The 20,963-nt window shown below is 36.6% G+C and overlaps 3 protein-coding genes across 3 annotated transcripts; 2 read left to right on the forward strand and 1 right to left on the reverse strand.

Moving 5' to 3' along the window:
* Positions 1-211: 211 nt before the first annotated feature.
* Positions 212-2,169, forward strand: LOC120418237 (odorant receptor 22c-like). Its single transcript, XM_039580544.2, has 6 exons — positions 212-900; positions 958-1,156; positions 1,210-1,467; positions 1,522-1,621; positions 1,677-1,931; positions 1,991-2,169. Exons 1-6 carry the CDS (start codon positions 582-584, stop codon positions 2,048-2,050), a joined length of 1,191 nt encoding a protein of 396 aa, XP_039436478.1. The 5' UTR covers positions 212-581; the 3' UTR covers positions 2,051-2,169.
* Positions 2,170-9,787, forward strand: LOC120418231 (uncharacterized). Its single transcript, XM_039580533.2, has 7 exons — positions 2,170-2,598; positions 3,423-3,609; positions 4,508-4,683; positions 5,638-5,892; positions 8,309-8,557; positions 9,415-9,669; positions 9,728-9,787. Exons 1-7 carry the CDS (start codon positions 2,170-2,172, stop codon positions 9,785-9,787), a joined length of 1,611 nt encoding a protein of 536 aa, XP_039436467.1.
* Positions 9,788-11,193: 1,406 nt separating this feature from the next.
* LOC120418448 (uncharacterized) lies at positions 11,194-12,794 on the reverse strand. Its single transcript, XM_039580872.1, has 5 exons — positions 12,098-12,794; positions 11,780-12,040; positions 11,625-11,724; positions 11,317-11,571; positions 11,194-11,253 (listed from the first exon to the last, which is right to left on the reverse strand). The coding sequence occupies exons 1-5, from the start codon at positions 12,613-12,615 to the stop codon at positions 11,194-11,196; spliced, it is 1,194 nt and encodes a 397-aa protein (XP_039436806.1). The 5' UTR covers positions 12,616-12,794.
* Between the last annotated feature and the right edge of the window lie 8,169 nt (positions 12,795-20,963).

Raw genomic sequence — 20,963 nt, forward strand, 5'->3', positions numbered from 1 at the left:
TTGCTGAGATATTGCCATGCAAAGGTTAAAAAAAATAGGAAAATTTATGTTTTCTAAGTCTCACCCAAACAATCCACCATTTTCTAACGTCGATATCTCAGCAACTAATGGTCCGATTTACAATGTTAAAATATGAAACATTCGTGAAATTTTCCGATCTATTCGAAAAAAATATTTTCATAAATTTAAAATCAAGACTTACATTTCAAAAGGGCGTAATATTGAATGTTTGGCCCGTAATACTCTTTGGTGAATACTCTCAAGAAATATCCCCTATGCATGACTAAGCTCGAATTTAACCTTCATAAAAAAGAACTTTTAGTTTTCAATTTAATTTCAAATTAGAAATGATAGTTTGAAAAAGATAATATTCTCATCAAATTATCATTGTGGGAAAAGGCAGATAGATAATTGCAGGTAATTGACAAAATCGTAAAAAAGTCTAAGTGAATATTAAATTGGAAAAAAACAATGTAAGTGACAATTATTTTTGACCTCTTTTTCCGTAGATGTCAAAAAATATTCTTTTTGTTGAAAAAAATGCAAATTTTTAAACAGTCATCGTTGAGTCGCCCACCAGAATGGAAACCGTCCGCTGGGGCACCCTTCCGGAGGAACTCCGCGCCATGCCGTTCACGCTGCGGATCATGGAGTTTGTTGGGTTGTGGGGCAGTTGGGCAAATTTTTACCGGTTTGCGCTGCTGTACTCGCTCGGCATAATGGACATTGTGTTTCCGAAGATCTTTTTGGGCATCGGAAGCGACGATGTGACGGCCATTTGCAAGGGAGTGGCCGAATTGATGTTTGAACTGTCGATCTACTGCACGTTGGCCATTCTTGCGGCGAAGAGGAAGACTTTTGAGCAGGTGATTCGTGGGTTGGATGAAATCTTTCGTGAAGGTAGGTTTTGCATTTGAGTCATGGTAGCCATGATTTACAGGAGTCGTTTGATTTTAGCCACGTTTGGGGAAGAATCCAACGCTTGCTACGACATGATTTTCAAGCTTAATCAAACAATGCGAAAGGTGTTCAGATTTCTGGTTGTTTACTGCATTTATGCCCCATTTGCTTTCGCATTACCGTCGTTTTTGATCAGCCATTGGCGTTTTTGGAGTGGATCTGAACCGCTAATCTGTGAGCTACCAATGGAGCAAAAGTATGACGTTTTTATTACAAAATTTTAAAGTACTCATGGAAGACTTTCCACAGGTTTTACGGGCTCCAGATTCGGACCAACTTCACTCATTACCACATTTTTGTGGGGATTTCAGTTGCAGCCTACTGCGTTTGCGCTTTCTTGGAACTCATTAAGGTGACTTCGACCTGCTTTATGATCAAGTACAGTTCGTTGACATACCGACTGGTGGCGGAGAAAATTCGGAAATTGCCGCAAAAAGATGGTTCAAAGACAAAAGTAACAGTTGATGATTTGAAGAGGGTGGTTGAGCTTCACCGGAAGGCCTACAAGTAGGTATTATTTAGTTAGTTGGGAATTTTCATATTGAAGACTTCTACTCTCAGAATTACAGATTTGATTGAGGAAATGTGTCAAGTACCCGTTGCTTTGGAGTTTCTCTTTTGCATCATGGTTTGGTGTCTGAACATGATCTACATTTCACAGGTTACAAACTTCCATCAGCTGCTTTCAATCTAGTAACATCGATTTCTCCCCTCAGAAAATCGACCTAAATCTGATCAACGTGATGATCATATTCTTTCTGTCGCTGGTGCACGTGTTTTGCTATTCCTACCTGGGATCGGAGTTGATCGAGGAGGCAGCGGCCGTCGGCACGGCCATCTACGATCTGCCGTGGTACGAGCATTCCGCTGAGCTGCAGCGCTACTACCGGCTAATGCTTCAACGCACGCAGCGGCCTACTGGGATCACGGGGGTGAAGTTTTTCGTCGTCGAGCGGACCACGTTTTTCAGCGTGAGTTTTTGCGTTTTTTTTTTGTAGATTTGTTTGAATGATGATCGTCTTACTTGCAGGTGGTGCAAATGGCTTACTCATATTATCTGGTCCTGAAGGACGTTTTGAACAAGTTGTAAAACCAAAAGAATAATGATAAATATGATAGTGTTATTGCTAAAAATGTAGCTGTTCTCATAAAGAAATAAATAAATCTGACGAAAGTACTTCAATTCGTATTATATAATAATATCAGTTGATGACAGTTGCGCAAATACGTCAAACCCCATTTTTAATCACCAGTATTACACATATTCTCTGTGAAGTCAAACCAATCAAAAGTCAGTTGTATATCCAAGAATCGTCAAGTTCGCCACCAGTTACAGTCCAGCAAACAACCAGGATGGACGCACTTCGATGGGCTTCACTCCCGGAAGACCTCCGAGTTATGCCGTTCAATTTGCGCTTCATGGGATTCGTCGGGCTGTGGGGCCCGCGGCGAAAAGTTTACAAATTTGTCGTTCCATTAATCTACTCAACGATGGTGATAATGTTTCCGAAGGTGGTGCTCGGTATCGGGAGTTCCGATATTACGGTGATTTGCAAGGGGGTGGCCGAGTTTGTATTTGAACTGCCCAACTTTGTAACGCTGACCATTTTGGCTCTGAAGAGGCAAAGATTCGAAATGGTGATTCAAGGATTGGACGATTTTTTCCGTGAAGGTGATTGTTACGTTTTATTAACGTTTCCAAGCATGAATCTTAAGAAAAAAAAAATTTTCAGTTGCCATAGGAGAGGAATCCAAAGCATGCTACGATTTGATTAGGAAGCAAAATAATAAAATCAAAAAGGTTTTCAATTTTTTGGTGCAATACTGCGCGTATGGTACGTTTGGATTTTGGCTGCCAGCAGTTTTGATCAGCCATTGGCGGTTTTGGACAGATTCTGATCCTCTCATTTTTGAACTGCCTATGGAGCAAGAGTAAGCCTAGTTACAATAAATCGTAATCAAATCTGTAACATTAATATTTTCAGGTTTTATTGGCTGCATATTCGAACAAATTTTGCTCACTATCACATTTTTGTTGGATTATCGATATTTGCCTACACAGCTTGTGGGTTTTTTCAGTTGTTAAAGGTCACTACCACGTGTTTCATGATCAAGTATAGTTCTTTAACGTACCGATTGATTGCTGCCAAAATCAAAATGTTGCCGCAACCAACTGATGATGATCAACGATCGAAAGTGCATGTGCAAGATTTGAAGAAACTTGTTGATTTGCACCGAAAGGCATACGGGTACCTTAATGATTTTGCTCTGTATCCTAATCATAATTGTTTTTTCAGCATTACAGATATGATCGAGGAAATTTGTCAAATCCCAGTAGCCATGGAATTTTTTTCATGCGTCATCGTTTGGTGCTTAGGCATGATCTATATTTCACAGGTGACTTTTTGATATATTTTCTTATTTAATAACCAAGCAATTTCACCTGTTTTGATTTTCTTCAGAAAATTGACATAAACCTTATCAATGTGATGTTGATTTTTTCGATAACTCTGCTGCAAGTATTTGGCTATTCCTACCTGGGATCTGAGCTGGCCGAGGAAGCGGAAGCCGTAGGCAAGGCCATTTACGATCTGCCGTGGTACGAGCACTCGGTTGAGTTGCAACGTTTCTACCGGCTGATCATTCAACGTACCCAGCGGCCTACTGGGATCACAGGGGTGAAATTTTTCATCGTTCAACGAACTTCTTTTGCAACTGTATGGAAGACTCTTTTTTTTCCTGAAATTTATGCTTAGTTTGTCATTTTTTTTTTTTCAGGTGGTTCAAATGTCCTACTCGTACTATTTGGTTCTCAAAGATTTGCTTAACAAATTGTAAGAAGATGAAATACGAAGGATTAGTTACGAATGTTGTTGCTTCTTAGTGAAATTCTGCAAATTGTTATTGTCATAAAATACAAATGTAGTTGATAGTTGAAACTGGCTAATTTTCATAGAGAGATTTTTTTTATGAAAATCATTGCGGTTGCTATGGAATCGAGGGAACAAAACAATCAACTTCAAAATGTGATTTTTTCCGTGGTACCAGCTGTTATCAAAAGCATTTTAAATATGAAACCATTTTTCTTATCATTTTAATTTACCCAACGTTCAAGCTTGAATTACATTTATCATGAAGGTTGGCTTAGTCACAGACTAACCAGCCCCACAAAATGGCCTAAATCATCGCTAAAGAACTGAAGGTTATTTTTGTGTTATTTTTGTAGATTTGTTGGATTTATAATATCGTCATACTTGCAGGTGGTGCAAATGGCCTACTCATATTATCTGGTCCTGAAGGATGTTTTGAACAAGTTGTAAATCGAAAAAGTGTTATTAAAAATGATGTTGTAGTTTGTTCTGATAAAAATTAATATATAAATTTATCCTTTTTTTTTGCATGGTGACAAAATTACAAGCCCTATTTGATTCTAAATAGTCTAAGATGTCATTTTCTTTTAAACATTTCAAATATTCTCTATGAAGTTCTCAGCAATAGATAGTAAATTTCGTATCGAAGAATCGCTGCTTCCTTACATCATTTCTAGACCAGCTGCCATCCAGAATGGACACAGTCCGGTGGGCTTCACTTCCGGAGGAGCTCCGAGCTATGCCGTTCAACTTGCGCTTCATGGGATTCATCGGACTGCGGGTTCCTCGGCGGAAAATTTACAAGTTTTTGGTTCCACTAATCTTCGCCACGATGGTGATCATGTTCCCGAAGGCGGTTCTCGGAATTGGAAGTTCCGACGCAACGGCGATTTGCAAGGGGGTGGCGGAGTTCATTTTTGAACTTTCCAACTTTGTAACGCTTGGCATATTGGCGCTGAAGAGGACTGCGTTGGAAAGGCTGATCCAAGAACTGGAAGATTTTTTTCGTGAAGGTAACGCTTGCTTGGATCCTTGTTCTAAAACAAGAATTTTAACGAAATTGGAGTTTTCAGTTGCCATTGGAGAGGAATCAAAAGAATGCTACGATATGATTTGCAAGCAAAATATAAAAATGAGAAAAGTTTTCACTTTTTTGGTACACTATTGCGCATATGGGACGTTGGGATTTTGGCTTCCTTCATTTTTGATAAGTCATTACCGTTTCTGGACAAATTCTGATCCTCTTATCCTTGAACTGCCTATGGAACAAGAGTACGATATATTCATAGTGTTAAACAGAACAATACAATAATTAAAGAACATTTTCCAGATTTTATTGGCTACAAATCCGAACCAATTTTGCAGACTATCTCATTTTTATGGGATTCTCGCTGATTGCCTACGCGATTTGTGCGTTTTTTGAGTTGTTGAAGGTTTCGACCACGTGTTTCATCATACGATACAGTGCCTTAACCTTTCGGCTGGTGGCTACAAAAATCAAAATGTTGCCCCAACCGATTGAAGGTGAATCTCGCACTAAAGTACACGTTGAAGATTTGAAGAAACTTGTTGAGTTGCACCGAAAGGCGTTTGGGTTTGTGATTTTTTTGTTTTATGAACATTATTCCCCACGCTTAAAGGTACTTTTTACAGCATAACGGAATTGATTGAGGAAATTTGTCAACTCCCGGTTGCCATGGAGTTTTTCTTTTGTATAATTTTCTGGTGTTTGAGCATGATCTATATTTCTAAGGTGGCAAACTTACAAAATTGTGTCCCAATTTGCGATAACTTGTTGTTATTCCAGAAAGTGGACCTGAACTTGATCAATGTGATGATCATTTTTTGGTTATCTTTGGTACAAGTGTTTGGTTATTCCTATCTGGGATCGCAGCTGACTGAGGAAGCCGAAGCCGTTGGCAAGGCCATCTACGATCTACCCTGGCACGAGCACTCCGTTGAGATGCAACGATTCTACCGACTGATCATTCAACGGACGCAGCGGCCTACTGGGATTACGGGAGCAACGTTTTTCATCGTTCAACGGACTACATTTGCATCTGTATGGAGGACTCGTTTTTTCCTGAAATGTATGCTTAGTAAGACATGTTTTTGTTTCAGGTGGTTCAAATGTCCTACTAGTACTATTTGGTTCTTAAAGATTTGCTCAACAAATTGTAATGAGATTAATTACGAAGGTTGAGTTTCGATTGTTGTTGATTCTTAGTAAATATCTGCATATTTATATTGCCATGAAATGCAAATAAAGTTTGAATTCAAATAAATTTAATGACATATTGCCCACATTACATAGTTTGAAATGCCTTATTTTAACAGAGAGTGGTGAAAGTAATTATAGGAAAATTTCCAAATTTCCTTTTATATGAAAATCATTGCGGTTGCTATGGAATCGTGGGAACAAAGCAATCAACTTTAAATTGTGCCAGCTGTTATCAAAAGCATTTTTAATTTGAATCGTGACCAAACCTTCAAGCGTAAATGACACTTTTCATGAAACCAGGGCTGTGGAGTCGGAGTCGGAGTCGGAGCCGGAATCGGTGGAGTCGGGTCTTTTTGGGGACCTGGAGTCGTAGTCGGAGTCGTCAAAAATCGAACAGCTGGAGTCGGAGCCGGAGTCGGAGTCGGCTAAATTTAATAAGCTGGAGTCGGAGTCGGAGTCGGAGCCGAAACTTTGTGATAACCCGGAGTCGGAGTTATCTAAACTTCAACAAAAATTAGGTTTTTTTTATTGTTTAGTATTTGTTATAATGCAGGTTAATTCACAAAACTTCTTATTTTTTAATTGTTTTTATTAAGTCGCATGTATTGCGTTGCCATTTTTTCATTTTTTTAAATAGATTTATCAGATGAGCAATTCTCTACGAAATCGGCCGATTTCAACCTATTTTTTCAGTTTTTTTTTGTTTTTGCTATTTGACTCAAACTTTATGGGGGCCTTCCCAGAAGAAGCCATCTTGTGTCATTGATTCACTTCAAGTAATCTCCATACAATTTTGACAGAAGTTCATATAAATATGGTACGTAAATATTCGAAGATCTGTAACTTTTCAAGGAATTTTTTGATTGATTTGGTGTCTTCGACAAAGTTGTAGGTATTGATGAGAACTATTGAAAAACAGGTTCACGGACAAAAAAATTGGTGATTTTCTAATTACCTTTTATTTACAAAATTTCAATTTCCCAAAATCGGTATTTTAATTTTTTTAGTTTTTTGTATATTTTAGGGGACATCCCGCATCTTTTAAGCCATTCTGAAGTATGGACCAAAATTTTGTCGAAGATTTATGATTTTTTTAATAGTGATTTATGTTAAAATTGAAATCTTGTACTTAACATTTTCTGAACTATTTTTTTATGTAAAATCGAATTTGCCATCGAAAAGTACATCACACATTTTTTGATTAAGTACATCGTTTTAAAAATATATCCATTCAAAGTTAAATTTTGCCGAAAAAATCCGCTTTTGCTTTTTAAAATGTCCATTTCTAAAAATAATGAATGTTTGGCCCTTTTGAAATGTTAGTATTTAGAAAATTTCACGAATGTTTCATTTTTCTATATTGAAAATCAGACCATTAATTGCTGATATATAGACATTAGAAAATGGAGGGTTGTTTGGGTTAGACTTATAAAATCAATTTTCCTGTTTCTTTAATGCGCTATATCTCAGCAACCAGTGGTCCAATCTTCTTAGACAAAAAAGTAGGAAATTTTCTGAACTTTTCGAAAAAAATATGTTCAGGAATGGACAATCATGGACACTATTTAAAAAAATTAAATAAAAACGGAATTTTTCTGACATAATTCAACTTTGAAGGCTATATTTTTAAAACGGTGCACGTAATAAAAAAATGTGTATAGTCCTTTTCGATTGCAAATTCGATTTTACATGAAAATGAGATCACAAAATATAAAGTACGTGATTTTTTTTTTTACAAAAATCACTATTTTTAACAAATCATATATCGTCGGCAAAATTTTGGTCCATACTTCTGAATTGTTCTTGTGAAAATGATTTCAAAACTGGAGATATTTTTTGATTTCTGTTTCAATTACGTTTAAAACTTGTCACCTGGATTTTTTTTTCAGTTTTGTGATTTGAACTTATTTTCCTTGAGAAATACATTACAATTAAAGAGTATTTAAATAATCCTATTTATCAATGTTTTCAAAATAATAGTCAAGTAACTTTAGAAACATTTAAATATATGTGGAGCCGGAGTCGGAGTCGGAGCTGACCATTTGTTGAAAGCTGGAGTCGGAGTCGGAGTCGGCTAGAGTTTGTAGGCCGGAGTTGGAGTCGGAGTCGGAGTCGGTTCGAGCTGAAAGCCGGAGCCGGAGTCGGAGTCAGAGTCGGCTAATCTCAGAAAGCCGGAGTCGGAGTCGGAGTCGGAGTCGTCTAAAACATGACCCGACTCCGCAGCTCTGCATGAAACATCCTTCAATGGTTGGCTTAGTCACAAACTTATCAGCCTCACGAAATGGCCGTCATCGCTGAAGAACTTCAAGTTATGACGTTCAACCTTCGAATATTGGAGTGGATTGGCTTGTGGGGCAATCGGGGTAAATTATACCGATTTTTGTTTGCATTTACCTACGTCGTAATGGTGATCATGTTCCCAAAGGCTGTTTTGGGAGTTGGAAGCAATGATGCGACGCTTATTTGCAAGGGAATCGCTGAGTTTATCTTTGAGTTGTCCAACTTGGTAACGTTGGGTATCCTGGCTGCGAAGAGGAATACATTTGAACATGTCATTGAAGAGTTGAACGAATTTTTTGATGAAGGTAAAAATTGAATGTAGTGTTTTTGGGGTAGGATCTTAACTATGCATTTAATTTAAGTTGCTTACGGTGAAGACTCCAACGTCTGCTACGAAATGATCCTAAAGCAAAATTTGCAAATCAAAAAGGTTTTCAAATTTTTAGTATTCTACTGCGGATATGGATCGATTGCTTACTGTTTGCCGGCAGTTGTGATTAGTCATTGGCGTTTTTGGAACAATTTTGAACCTACCATTTTCGAGTTGCCAATGGAGCAAGAGTAGTCAATTCATCAAGCTTTCTTTTTTAATTTACCAAAATTTACCTGATTTCAGATTTTACGGTCTCCAGATTCGTACAAACTTCATTCACTATCACATTTTTGTTGCCATTTTGCTGGTTGCCTCCTGTGTCTGTGCATCTTTTGTGCTGGTTAAGGTCACCACGTCCTGTTTTATGATCAAGTACAGCTCGTTGACGTTTCGGCTCGATTGCGAGAAGATGAAAAAATTACCCAGTCAACCAGCGGATGAAATTGTGACTAAAATCAATGTTTCCGATTTGAAGAAAGTCGTTGAGCTGCATCGAAAATCTTTCAGGTAAGTTTGTGCTGTAGTAAGTTTGAGTCTCATTTTGTCTATTTTTCAGAATTCTAAATTTGATTGAAGAAATTTGCCACGTTCCGGTTGCGATGGACACGCTCTTTTGTGTGATATTTTGGAGCCTGAACATGTTTTACCTGTCAAAGGTTGCAACACTTTAAAGTTTAGTTTGGTAATTGGATCAACTTTCCTTCTCGTAGAAATTTGACCTAAATTTGCTCAACGTGATGATCATATTCTTGCTGACATTGGTTCAAGCCTTTGGATATTCGTACCTGGGCACGGAGTTGGCCGAAGAGGCTGAAGCAGTTGGCAAGGCCATCTACGATCTGCCGTGGTACGAACACTCGGTTGAGTTGCAACGTTACTACCGGCTGATGATGCAGCGCACGCAGCGGCCTACTGGGATAACGGGAGCGAAATTTTTCATCGTTCAGCGAACTACTTTTGCTAGTGTAAATTTTGAGTATTTTAATGGTTGTGAGATATGCTTTGATTACAATTAATTTTTAGGTGGTACAAATGTCCTACTCGTACTATTTGGTTCTACGAGATGTGCTTAACAAATTGTAAAATGTGTCGAGTTGAGGATTTGATAACAAAACATCATAACACATAATTACAAATTTTTACGGTAATCGGGCATGTACGTGTGTCAAACAGGTTCTGACCTGAAATCCCTTTGGCCTGTTGTCTCAGTTACAGCAATTTTAAAGGTGTGTCAAGATAGCATGAAAAGATTGAAACTTCTTTCATATGAAAAGTGACATCAATACACGAAGGTTTTTCGTTTTTATTGAATATCTCAGTATTGAAATCCAATTTTGCTGGTCTGTGAAGGTCAGATGGTGAAAATGGCCCAAAATCACAACAGCGACGAAATGACAACAAGTTAACCAGTCCAAAATCTGAGTGGTTTTATCCGATCTATGTCAAATTTGTTGTAGAAGCTCGTTCGTGGCCTGGACTTTGATCTAAAAACATCAGATAAAACTCTTAATGAATCACTTTGACTATTGTCGCCAAATCGGTCCCCTCCTGAAGACAGTTAAATTGTATTTTTTTGTTGAAAGACTTGTTAAACAATTTGATAATCATAAAATTGTTGTTATTTAAAAAAAAAACCACGTCGTCCACATGAATTACTGTCTCTGAATCGGTTATTACTTTTCATTTTTCCGTTACAAATGCTCACCGAGAGGGCAATTTTCCCGCAATTTTGCTTTATGATACTCATAAGTTTAGCACATTTCCACGAACAAATGTTGCGGAATAAGGGGAGGGAACAATCCACAGATGAAGCCAACAGCCGCTCACGCAATATCCATTCGTTTATCGTGCGTGAGATTTCCTGCTCGTGGATGGCTTTACTGATAGCCACGAGTAAAGAATAAACTGTTTCTGGGGGGAAAAATTGCTATCCATTCCCGAAATTGCCCTTAACGAAAAAAAAAAAAGTTTCGCATTGACCGAAAGGAGAGCAAGGAAAATTTCGTTGATCTCGTTGAAAAGGGAAAATTCTGCCATTGTCAGGTTTCACTTTCGTCTCTCGGAAAAGCTCGCCCCCTTTCATTGCTTTTCGATGACGAAAAGTCCCTTCGGTCGGTTGGCGGAGGCATTCTTGTGGTTTTACGCCCCAAAACTGAGCCATGTGTGTGCTGCTGCTGGGGGAATATTAGAATTCTGCTCTCGTGGACTGTGGCAGGAAAAAAGTTGCTCCTTTCGGAGCTGGAGAGCAAACCCGTTGGAACCGATGTCAAGAGCGTGCGGTTGCTGTTTGGTTGCGGTAAACTGATCCGAACCATTTGAATTGATGGGATTTCTAGTGATGAACGATTGGTGAAGAATGAAACGATTGGGAAAAGTTCTCGATCAAACTGGTTGTATTGAACTGCTGTGAAAAGAATTTGTGATTAAGCTCTAACAAAACTGTGATTTTGGTGCAAAAGAACAATTCTTCAGGATTTCCTCTGCTTTCTTTAGAAGTTATTCAGCAGATCCTGCAGAACGAGATAGTACGAGTAAGACATTTGAATCACCTGTAATTAAAAGAAAATGTTGCAACTCATGCTCCTCCTCCAAGTCCTAAAATATTCATCTACACTAGCAAATGTGGTCCGTTGAACGACGAAAAGCTTCACCCCCGTGATCCCAGTAGGCCGCTGCGTACGTTGAATGATCAGCCGGTAGAATCGTTGCAGCTCAACCGAGTGCTCGTACCACGGCAAATCGTAGATGGCCTTGCCAACTGCCTCGGCTTCCTCGGCCAACTCCGATCCCAGAAAGGAGCAGCCAAACGTCTCAATCAAAGACAGGCAAAATATGATCATCACGTTGATTAGGTTGAAGTCAATTTTCTGAAAATTTCAAAAACGCGTTGCTAGATTGAAATGTATTTGATTGAAATCACCTTTGAAATGTAAATCATGCTCAAACACCAGAATATTACACAGGTCAAGAATTCCAGAGCCAGCGGTACTTGACAAATGTCTTCTATCAATTCTGTAACACTGAAATTAATTGTGATCATCGTTTAACCATTAAAAAATCACACAAATTCCTCACTTGTAAGCTTTTCGATGCACCTCAACGAGCTTTTTCAAATCTTCGATGTTAACCTTCGTCGGTCCATCATCTGTATGCTGTGGCAGCTTCCTTATCTTTTCCGCGACCAGTCGATAGCACAGGGAATTGTACTTGATCATAAAACACATCGTAGCGATTTTGATTAGTGACATAAATCCACAGAAACTGTACGCAATCATTGACAACCCCACAAAAATGTGATAGTGAGTGAAATTTGTTCGAATTTGTAGACCGTAGAAGCTAGAAAAAAATAAATTTGTGTAAATAGAAGTTTTTCAAAACATCATTTCAGTTAACTTCTGCTCCATCGGTAGCTCAAACACCATCGGTTCAAAACTGTTCCAAAATCTCCAGTGGCTTATCAAAACCGCCGGCAAGCAGTACGCAAACGGTCCGTAAACGCAGTAAACAACAAGAAACTTGAAAAACTTTTTGATTTTCACATTTTGCTCCCGAATCATGTTGTAGCAATCCTTGGACTCCTCGCCTAAGGTAACTTCCCGAAAGATCTCGTCCAACCCTTGAATGACCCGCTCGAACGCGTCCCTCTTCAGTGCAAAAATCGCCATCGGGATGTAAATCGAAGCCTCAAAGTTCAGCTCGGCCAGTCCCTTGCAAATCGCCGTCACGTCATCGCTTCCGATGCCCAAAACCGTCTTCGGAAACAGAATCACCATCGTTCCGAAGGTAAACAGTGCCCAAAAACGGTACACCCGGTAGCGAGGGCCCCACAGACCCACGTGCGCCATGATGCGCAGATTGAACGGCATGACTTGCAGCTCCTCCGGAAGGGATCCCCACTGGATGGTGTCCATCGTGACGGGCAGGTCGAGTGAGACTGAAGGAACACTTGAATGACGAGTTGTGAGCGATTACTTCAAATGGAATATTTCAATGAATTTATCAGCGAGGTACTATTAATAAGGTACAATTTGCGTAATTATTAAAGATCAGCGCTTAAAGTGAATTCAACTAGTGGCTTTGATTTTTATATATTTCCTCTAAATAAAAAAATATTTGTCATGTCAAAAGTTCCATGAAAGATTTAAAAATGTTCCAATAAACAGTACATTTATCCCCCTACAGCAATATTCAATCCAAATTTCAGGTAATCCACCCATCTTAAATCAAGCGAACAAATTTCCTTCATTTTTGTTTATTTATGACCATTAAACATATTCTCTTCCTCCCCCCTATTTCGCGTAGTTACTCAACAAATTGCATCGTTACCCAAGGAAGGCAACACGAAGAAAATCAAAGATGCAAGCCTTCTTCCACCCACCAAAAACCACCAACCCTCACACATATTCTTTTCCCTTCCACCGCCCAAAATTGAATTCGACCTTCGCTGCGTCGTTTACAGCCCAATAAAATATTTATTCAAGAGGGTGTGTGCAACATCAACTAATAAAAATTTATAGACGTCGAGGAAACCTTTGTCAAAACTGGCAAAACGCCAACCGTCAACGCAGCAAGCCAAGTTCAAACATTTGCTTTCTCTTCTTTCTCCACCAGGTTTCCTTCATTGTTTGAGGAGAAAATGTTAAACATTTTGAAAAAGGGGTGGTTTTGCTCGAATGCAGTGAAAACGCATGCTGGCAGAAAGTAGGCTGTGAGTTGTGGTGGCTTTTGGAACTAATCCAACTGCTGGGAGGTGTCTTGGGTAAAGAGACAGCCGAATGGAACTCAAGTTTAGGAAATTTGAAAGACAGCATGGAACTCACGGGGAAATGGAGGGGAATGGCGCATGAGTGAAGAAGTTCGTTTGCTGGGGAAGTAACTCAAAGTGTGTCTTGAATGGAATGGTTGTACAAATTGATGGCAGATGGTGCTTCTTGTTTGAACGATTTATTTTTTGAAGATTTGAAGATTTGAAGATTTAAAGATTTGAAGATTTGAAGATTCGAAGATTTGAAGATTTGAAGATTTGAAAATTTGAAGATTCGAAGATTTGAAGATTTCCAGAGTTTTTTTTGAAAAGGACCAATAAACTATTGTCTTTCATATGTTTATAGGACCTAATAAAAAAAAAACTCTAGATTTGAAGATTTGAAGATTTGAAGATTTGAAGATTTGAAGATTTGAAGATTTAAAGATTTGAAGATTTGAAGATTTGAAGATTTGGAGATTTGAAGATTTGAAGATTTGAAGATTTGAAGATTTGAAGATTTAAAGATTTGAAGATTTGAAGATTTGAAGATTTGAAGATTTGGAGATTTGAAGATTTGAAGATTTGAAGATTTGAAGATTTGAAGATTTGAAGATTTGAAGATTTGAAGATTTGAAGATTTGAAGATTTGAAGATTTGAAGATTTGAAGATTTGAAGATTTGAAGATTTTAAGATTTGAAGATTTGAGGATTTGAGGATTTGAAGTTGTTTCTTATCAGAGCATTATATTCAATATTTAACTCTGTTGAAATGTCAGTCTTGATTCCATAATTTTCAAAATAAAGAAAAGGATTCGAAAGGATCCGAAAATTTTCGAAAATGGTTCTAAAATATTGTAATTTTTTTATAAATTTTAACATGGGTAGCAAACGATGCAAATTTTTTTTTGTATTTTTACTTTTGGTGGTACAAATTTTATTTAAATTTTTTGTCTCAAAATCGGTCCGAACAAATTAGAAAAATCATATTTAATTCCAAGAAACTCTAAAATAGTGATAATTTCGCTTCAATTAATACTCATAATGAAAATTTTTAAAATTTGAGTATTTTTTAAAATGCGGTATTTTGTGAAAATTTAAATATTTTATCTGTTTAGGTGAGACTTAGAAAACTTCAATACATATTTCTGTTCGTATTTTTTTCCGCTGTATCTCATTAACCAGAAGTCCAATCTTCAATGTTTTTTTTTTGTCAAAACCTAAGTAAATTTTCTGAATTTTACGATTTTTTCAGAAATGGTCACTTTTGGGCACTATTTACTGCACATTTTTAGTTAAAATAAATCTCTAATTGACCTCCTTTTTTCAAAAACAATCTACAAAAAATCAATTCCGAAAAATCGTAACTTGGCGTCAACATGTTTGGCCGTACTTCTATGTTGCTCAAAAGTTGCGGGTGTTGGTCCCCTAAAACATATAAAAAAATAAAAATTCGGATTTCATGAAAAAATCATTTAAAAAAGTCACCTTTTTCCGACCTTTTTTTTCTAAACCGTAGTTTAAAATTTTGACAAACCAGGGTACTGATTTTCGGCTCAAAGATCAAAAATCACTCACTCATCGCCGACTGGAGCGCGCAACCATTCGCGAGCGAACACGACCCGCTAGCTGCCAGCGCCTTTGCCAATCGCTTCACACAGCGAAACAAAGGCCTACTCCGCCTGTCGACCCGAGTCACAAAGTAATATGTTCAGAGAGGAGAGAATCTAACAAAATTCCAGAGAGGCGCTCACTTGGCCTGCACTACCACAGTTTGCCGTCAATTTTTATTTGGCATGATGGAAATTGCTGTCAAATGTGTCTTTGACGATGTGTTATCAACAAAATTGCAATTCATTTTTGATAACATTGATTTTAAGCAGTTTAATAAATGATCAAAACAAAGCCGATCGCAGACTATTTCGAGTCAGCTTTGAGCGACATAGCGCAATCAGCCTCTCTGAGCCATTCGCTGTACTACCCGATTGGAGTGAGAGGGAGAGCAAAGAGAGAGTATTCGGTAGCGATTGGTGTGGAAGTGACAAACAGTGAGAAACGGTCAGAGCAGTTTTTCGTCGCGTTCGATTTGTGATCACGATTGAATGAGTATTTTCGGATACCCTAATACCCTTGTTGATACATTTGCAAAACATTTCTGTTATCAGTCTTTCAGAATCAAGGAAAAAATCAATGGAGTATTTCTGTTTGTTCTAACTTTTGAAATAATGTTTGCTTTTTGTATCTTTTTTGCAATCGTTTTCAATTTGTTAAAATTTTCACAATCGTTACTCGAAGTATCATCGTACATCTATCTCTTAATCCAAAATCATCCCTCCAGTCAAACCGCAGATGCCTCGAGGACAGTGGCAATAAACGCAAATAAAGGTAAACCAAGATATGTACCACGCGAAAGAAGATGAAGAATCTACAACCAAAAAGTAATAAAAAAGGTAAAATAAATTACATTTTATGGTACTCCCTCACAATTTACTGCACATTTTTAGATAAAATCAATATTGACCATATCTCCTTATTTTCAAAAACAATTTACAAAAAATCAATTCCAAAAAATCGTAACTTGGCGTCAAAATGTTTGACCGTACTTCTATGTTGCTCAAAAGTTGTGGGTATTGGTCCTCAAAACATATAAAAAAATCAGATTTTACGAATAACATATCTAAAAATTGTCATTTTTCCGAGCATTTATTTTTTTCTAAACCGTAGTTTAAAATTTTGACAAACCAGGGTACTGATTTTCGGCTCAAAGATCAAAAATCACTCACTCATCGCCGACTGGAGCGCGCAACCATTCGCGAGCGAACACGACCCGCTAGCTGCCAGCGCCTTTGCCAATCGCTTCACACAGCGAAACAAATACTTCGTAAATTTCTTTGCCTACTCCGCCCGTCGACCCGAGTCACAAAGTAATATGTTCAGAGAGGAGAGAGTCTAACTAGAGTCTAAATTCTAGAGAGGCGCTCACTTGGCCTGCACTAACACAGCCTCTCGGAGCCATTCGCTCTACTACCCGATTTGAGTGAGAGGAAAAGCAAAGAGAGAGTATTCGGTAGCGATTGGTGTGGAAGTGACAAACGGTAAGAAACGGTCAGAGCAGTTTTTCGTCGCGTTCGATTTGTGATCGCGATTGAATGAGTATTTTTGGAGATATCAGGGCCCTTGTTATCAGTCTTCCAAAATCGTGGAAAAAATCTATGGAGTCTTTTCTGTATATTTTAACTTTTGAAATAATGTTTGCTTTTTGTATCTTTTTTGCAATCGTTTTCAATTTGTACAAATTTTCAACATCGTTACTCGAAGTATCGTCGTACATCTCTCAATCCAAAATCATCCCTTCAGCCAAACCGCAGATGCCTCGAGGACAGTGGCAATAAACGCAAATAAAGGTAAACCTTGATGTGTACAACGCGGAAGAAGATGAAGAATCTACAACCAAAAAGTAATAAAAAAGGTAAAATAAATTACATTTTATGGTACTCCCCCACGCTCAAATTCCTAGTAGATCTTTCGTCATTCACTTTTTTTCCATCGTTGGAGGTGGTTGTAAGACGAAGGCGAAAAAAAAACTCGTAACAAGTTTGTCCTTGCTGCCTCAAGGACCCAAATCCGGAAGTCGATGCCGCCGGTGGCGGCCAATCCTTGATAAAATATGTAACACCTCTCCTGTTGTATTCCTTGGTCGTCGTCCGCGAAAGTAGAAGGACACTCTAACACAAATTGACTTCATCACTGCTTTGAGAGGGAGAGGTGGGACGACTTAAAATTGCGTTTTTGTGTTTGTGTTTTGTGTTTAAAAGTAAGCTTGCGAAGTGCAAAGAAAATGAAGGAAAAGCTTTTGAAGATTGCAAAAAACAAGGACCTTTTTTTAACGAGCAGAAAACTTTTTTTGTGGCCACTCAGAGGATTAGCCGAATGCGCTGTAAACTTGGCACTGAAAAATTGTGGGACATTAATTTGAAACAACAATAAAAGTAAAAGCCTTACTTACTCAAGTCAGCTTTTTAAGGTTTCACTCGAAATCTCCTTATTTCTCCATTCTACCTGACGCATAATTTGAATTCCCAAAAGGCATCAATAAAAAAGGGCTCATATTTCAATGAACCAGAAACGAAATGCTCCTCTGGTTTTGATCCCGACAATGGATGTTATGCTCGGCATTTGAAACCATTCCCCCCTCACAATTGAACGAGGGTGTGAAAATTATTGACATTTCTGAACTTTTTGCGCCACCCTTTTCCCCTCTCAAAAATCGACCTTTATCTTAGGGTACCGACACTGATTGAACTGAACAAGGGGGAGAACACTCTTAGATACATTGATGAAGGGAATTTTCCACCCCGTCTAAGCCTAAGCGATTTTGCAGCTTTGCATCTTTTGGAAGGGAAGAGGTTTTTCTTCACCCCATTAAAAATTGCTTTCGATTTGCCACGTGACCTAACCTAGCGAGTTCTGGAAAAAAGTGACAAATGTTTTTTTTTTCTTCGCGTGCCATCAATATTTATAAATCGACAGCTTCTTGATGATACGCACAGTTAGAGGGCGGCATGTCGAGTAATTTTATGCTGTCTGGAGGTTTGATGTGACGCGACAAGGAAATTATGATGGATTGTTTGCGTTGGCTATTTGCGTGCCAAAGCATGACGGGTTGGGATTTTGGTGATGGGACGGGAATGTTCATTTTATGAGGTTGTGAATTGATTTTAAAGCCATTTGAAGATCTTTGAAAGCACAAAACATATCGTAATTTAGGGATATCAGTTTAAAAATTACTTTGGCAGAGTTAACCTTTTTTCTATATTTTTATAATTTCCCGTATTTAGGAGGAAGTTTTTACCATTTTTTGTGTTAAGAAAAGCTTTATTTCTCTTGTTTCATGTTTTTCTTATTTCATTATTAGTATTTTCATAAGCTTTTCTCTTTCACTTTTTGCCTTACTTATAATTCCTCATAAAGCCACTTTTTCAAATTTTTTACTTGTTTTTCATATTTTGTCCTTTATGAATGAAACCGTTATCATTGTAAAATCGCATAGAGACAGAATCTCAGGCAATCCAAAAATTAAGAATTTAATTTAGGGAATAATAGTTAAAAAAACACACCAAAAGTTGACCCAAACATAAAGATTTTCTTACAAGTCAGACTTCCAACCCAAAAACAAAAACAAAAACAAAAACAAAAACAAAAACAAAAACAAAAACAAAAACAAAAACAAAAACAAAAACAAAAACAAAAACAAAAACAAAAACAAAAACAAAAACAAAAACAAAAACAAAAACAAAAACAAAAACAAAAACAAAAACAAAAACAAAAACAAAAACAAAAACAAAAACAAAAACAAAAACAAAAACAAAAACAAAAACAAAAACAAAAACAAAAACAAAAACAAAAACAAAAACAAAAACAAAAACAAAAACAAAAACAAAAACAAAAACAAAAACAAAAACAAAAACAAAAACAAAAACAAAAACAAAAACAAAAACAAAAACAAAAACAAAAACAAAAACAAAAACAAAAACAAAAACAAAAACAAAAACAAAAACAAAAACAAAAACAAAAACAAAAACAAAAACAAAAACAAAAACAAAAACAAAAACAAAAACAAAAACAAAAACAAAAACAAAAACAAAAACAAAAACAAAAACAAAAACAAAAACAAAAACAAAAACAAAAACAAAAACAAAAACAAAAACAAAAACAAAAACAAAAACAAAAACAAAAACAAAAACAAAAACAAAAACAAAAACAAAAACAAAAACAAAAACAAAAACAAAAACAAAAACAAAAACAAAAACAAAAACAAAAACAAAAACAAAAACAAAAACAAAAACAAAAACAAAAACAAAAACAAAAACAAAAACAAAAACAAAAACAAAAACAAAAACAAAAACAAAAACAAAAACAAAAACAAAAACAAAAACAAAAACAAAAACAAAAACAAAAACAAAAACAAAAACAAAAACAAAAACAAAAACAAAAACAAAAACAAAAACAAAAACAAAAACAAAAACAAAAACAAAACAAAAACAAAAACAAAAACAAAAACAAAAACAAAAACAAAAACAAAAACAAAAACAAAAACAAAAACAAAAACAAAAACAAAAACAAAAACAAAAACAAAAACAAAAACAAAAACAAAAACAAAAACAAAAACAAAAACAAAAACAAAAACAAAAACAAAAACAAAAACAAAAACAAAAACAAAAACAAAAACAAAAACAAAAACAAAAACAAAAACAAAAACAAAAACAAAAACAAAAACAAAAACAAAAACAAAAACAAAAACAAAAACAAAAACAAAAACAAAAACAAAAACAAAAACAAAAACAAAAACAAAAACAAAAACAAAAACAAAAACAAAAACAAAAACAAAAACAAAAACAAAAACAAAAACAAAAACAAAAACAAAAGGGTAATTCCCCGCCAACTCACACAGCAGTTGCCCCGACCCCTCTTCGATTTGCGTGAAACTTTGTTCTAAAGGGGTAACTTTTGTCCCTGATCACGAATCCGAGGTCCGTTTTTTGATAGCTCGTGACTGAACATGCGAAAAAAGAGGTGTTTTTCAATAATTTGCAGCCTGAAACGGTGATGAGATAGAAATTTTGTGTCAAAGGGACTTTTATGTAAAATTAGATGCCCGATTTGATGGCTTACTCAGAATTCCGAAAAAACATATTTTTCATCGAAAAAAAACACTTAAAGTTTTACAAACTCTCCCATTTTGCATTACTCGACTGTAAATTTTTTTGGAACATGCCATTTTAAGGGAAATTAAATGTTCTTTTGGAATCTACATTGACCCAGAAGGGTCATTTTTTCATTTAGAACAATTTTTTTCATTTTAAAATTTCATGTTTTTTCTAACTTTGTAGGGTTATTTTTTAGAGTGTAACAATGTTCTACAAAGTTGTAGAGCAGACAATTACAAAATTTTTGATACATCACGAGTTATCGCGATTTTACGAAAAAAAGTTTTGAAAAAATTGGTCGTCGTCGATCATGGCCGTTCATCGTTACCCGCGACAGAGACGGACGACGAAACAAAGAGAAACACAAAAAGTAACTTTTTCAAAACTTTTTTTCGCAAAATCGCGATAACTCGTGGTCCTAAAAATAGCAATTTTCGTCGGTTTTCGCAAAAAAAAAACATTTTTTTTAAATCATAACTTCGAGCTATTTCAACCGCTTTTAGCATTTTTGGATTTGTAAAATTTAAAAAAAAGAGGATTACTGCGAGAGTTGCTCATCTGGCAAGGTAATTTCCAACAAAAACCCAATCATCTTCAACAACTTTCTAGTACCAAGCACCGCATTCTATCCACTAACTAAGTTTCAAAACTCCTCGAAGAGAACACCGATCGTTTGATGTTCCCGAACTCCCCAGGAAAGTCAAACTTCCGGGGTCGAGTCGTAACCTTCTTTTGAACAAACTTTGAATATTGTGTTTATTACTTTAGTCTCGAGTGACATTCTTTCGCCCAAGAACGGAACTCCCCT

This window comes from Culex pipiens, chromosome 2 (genome assembly GCF_016801865.2).
Source record: "Culex pipiens pallens isolate TS chromosome 2, TS_CPP_V2, whole genome shotgun sequence".
Taxonomy (NCBI): Eukaryota; Metazoa; Arthropoda; class Insecta; order Diptera; family Culicidae; genus Culex; species Culex pipiens.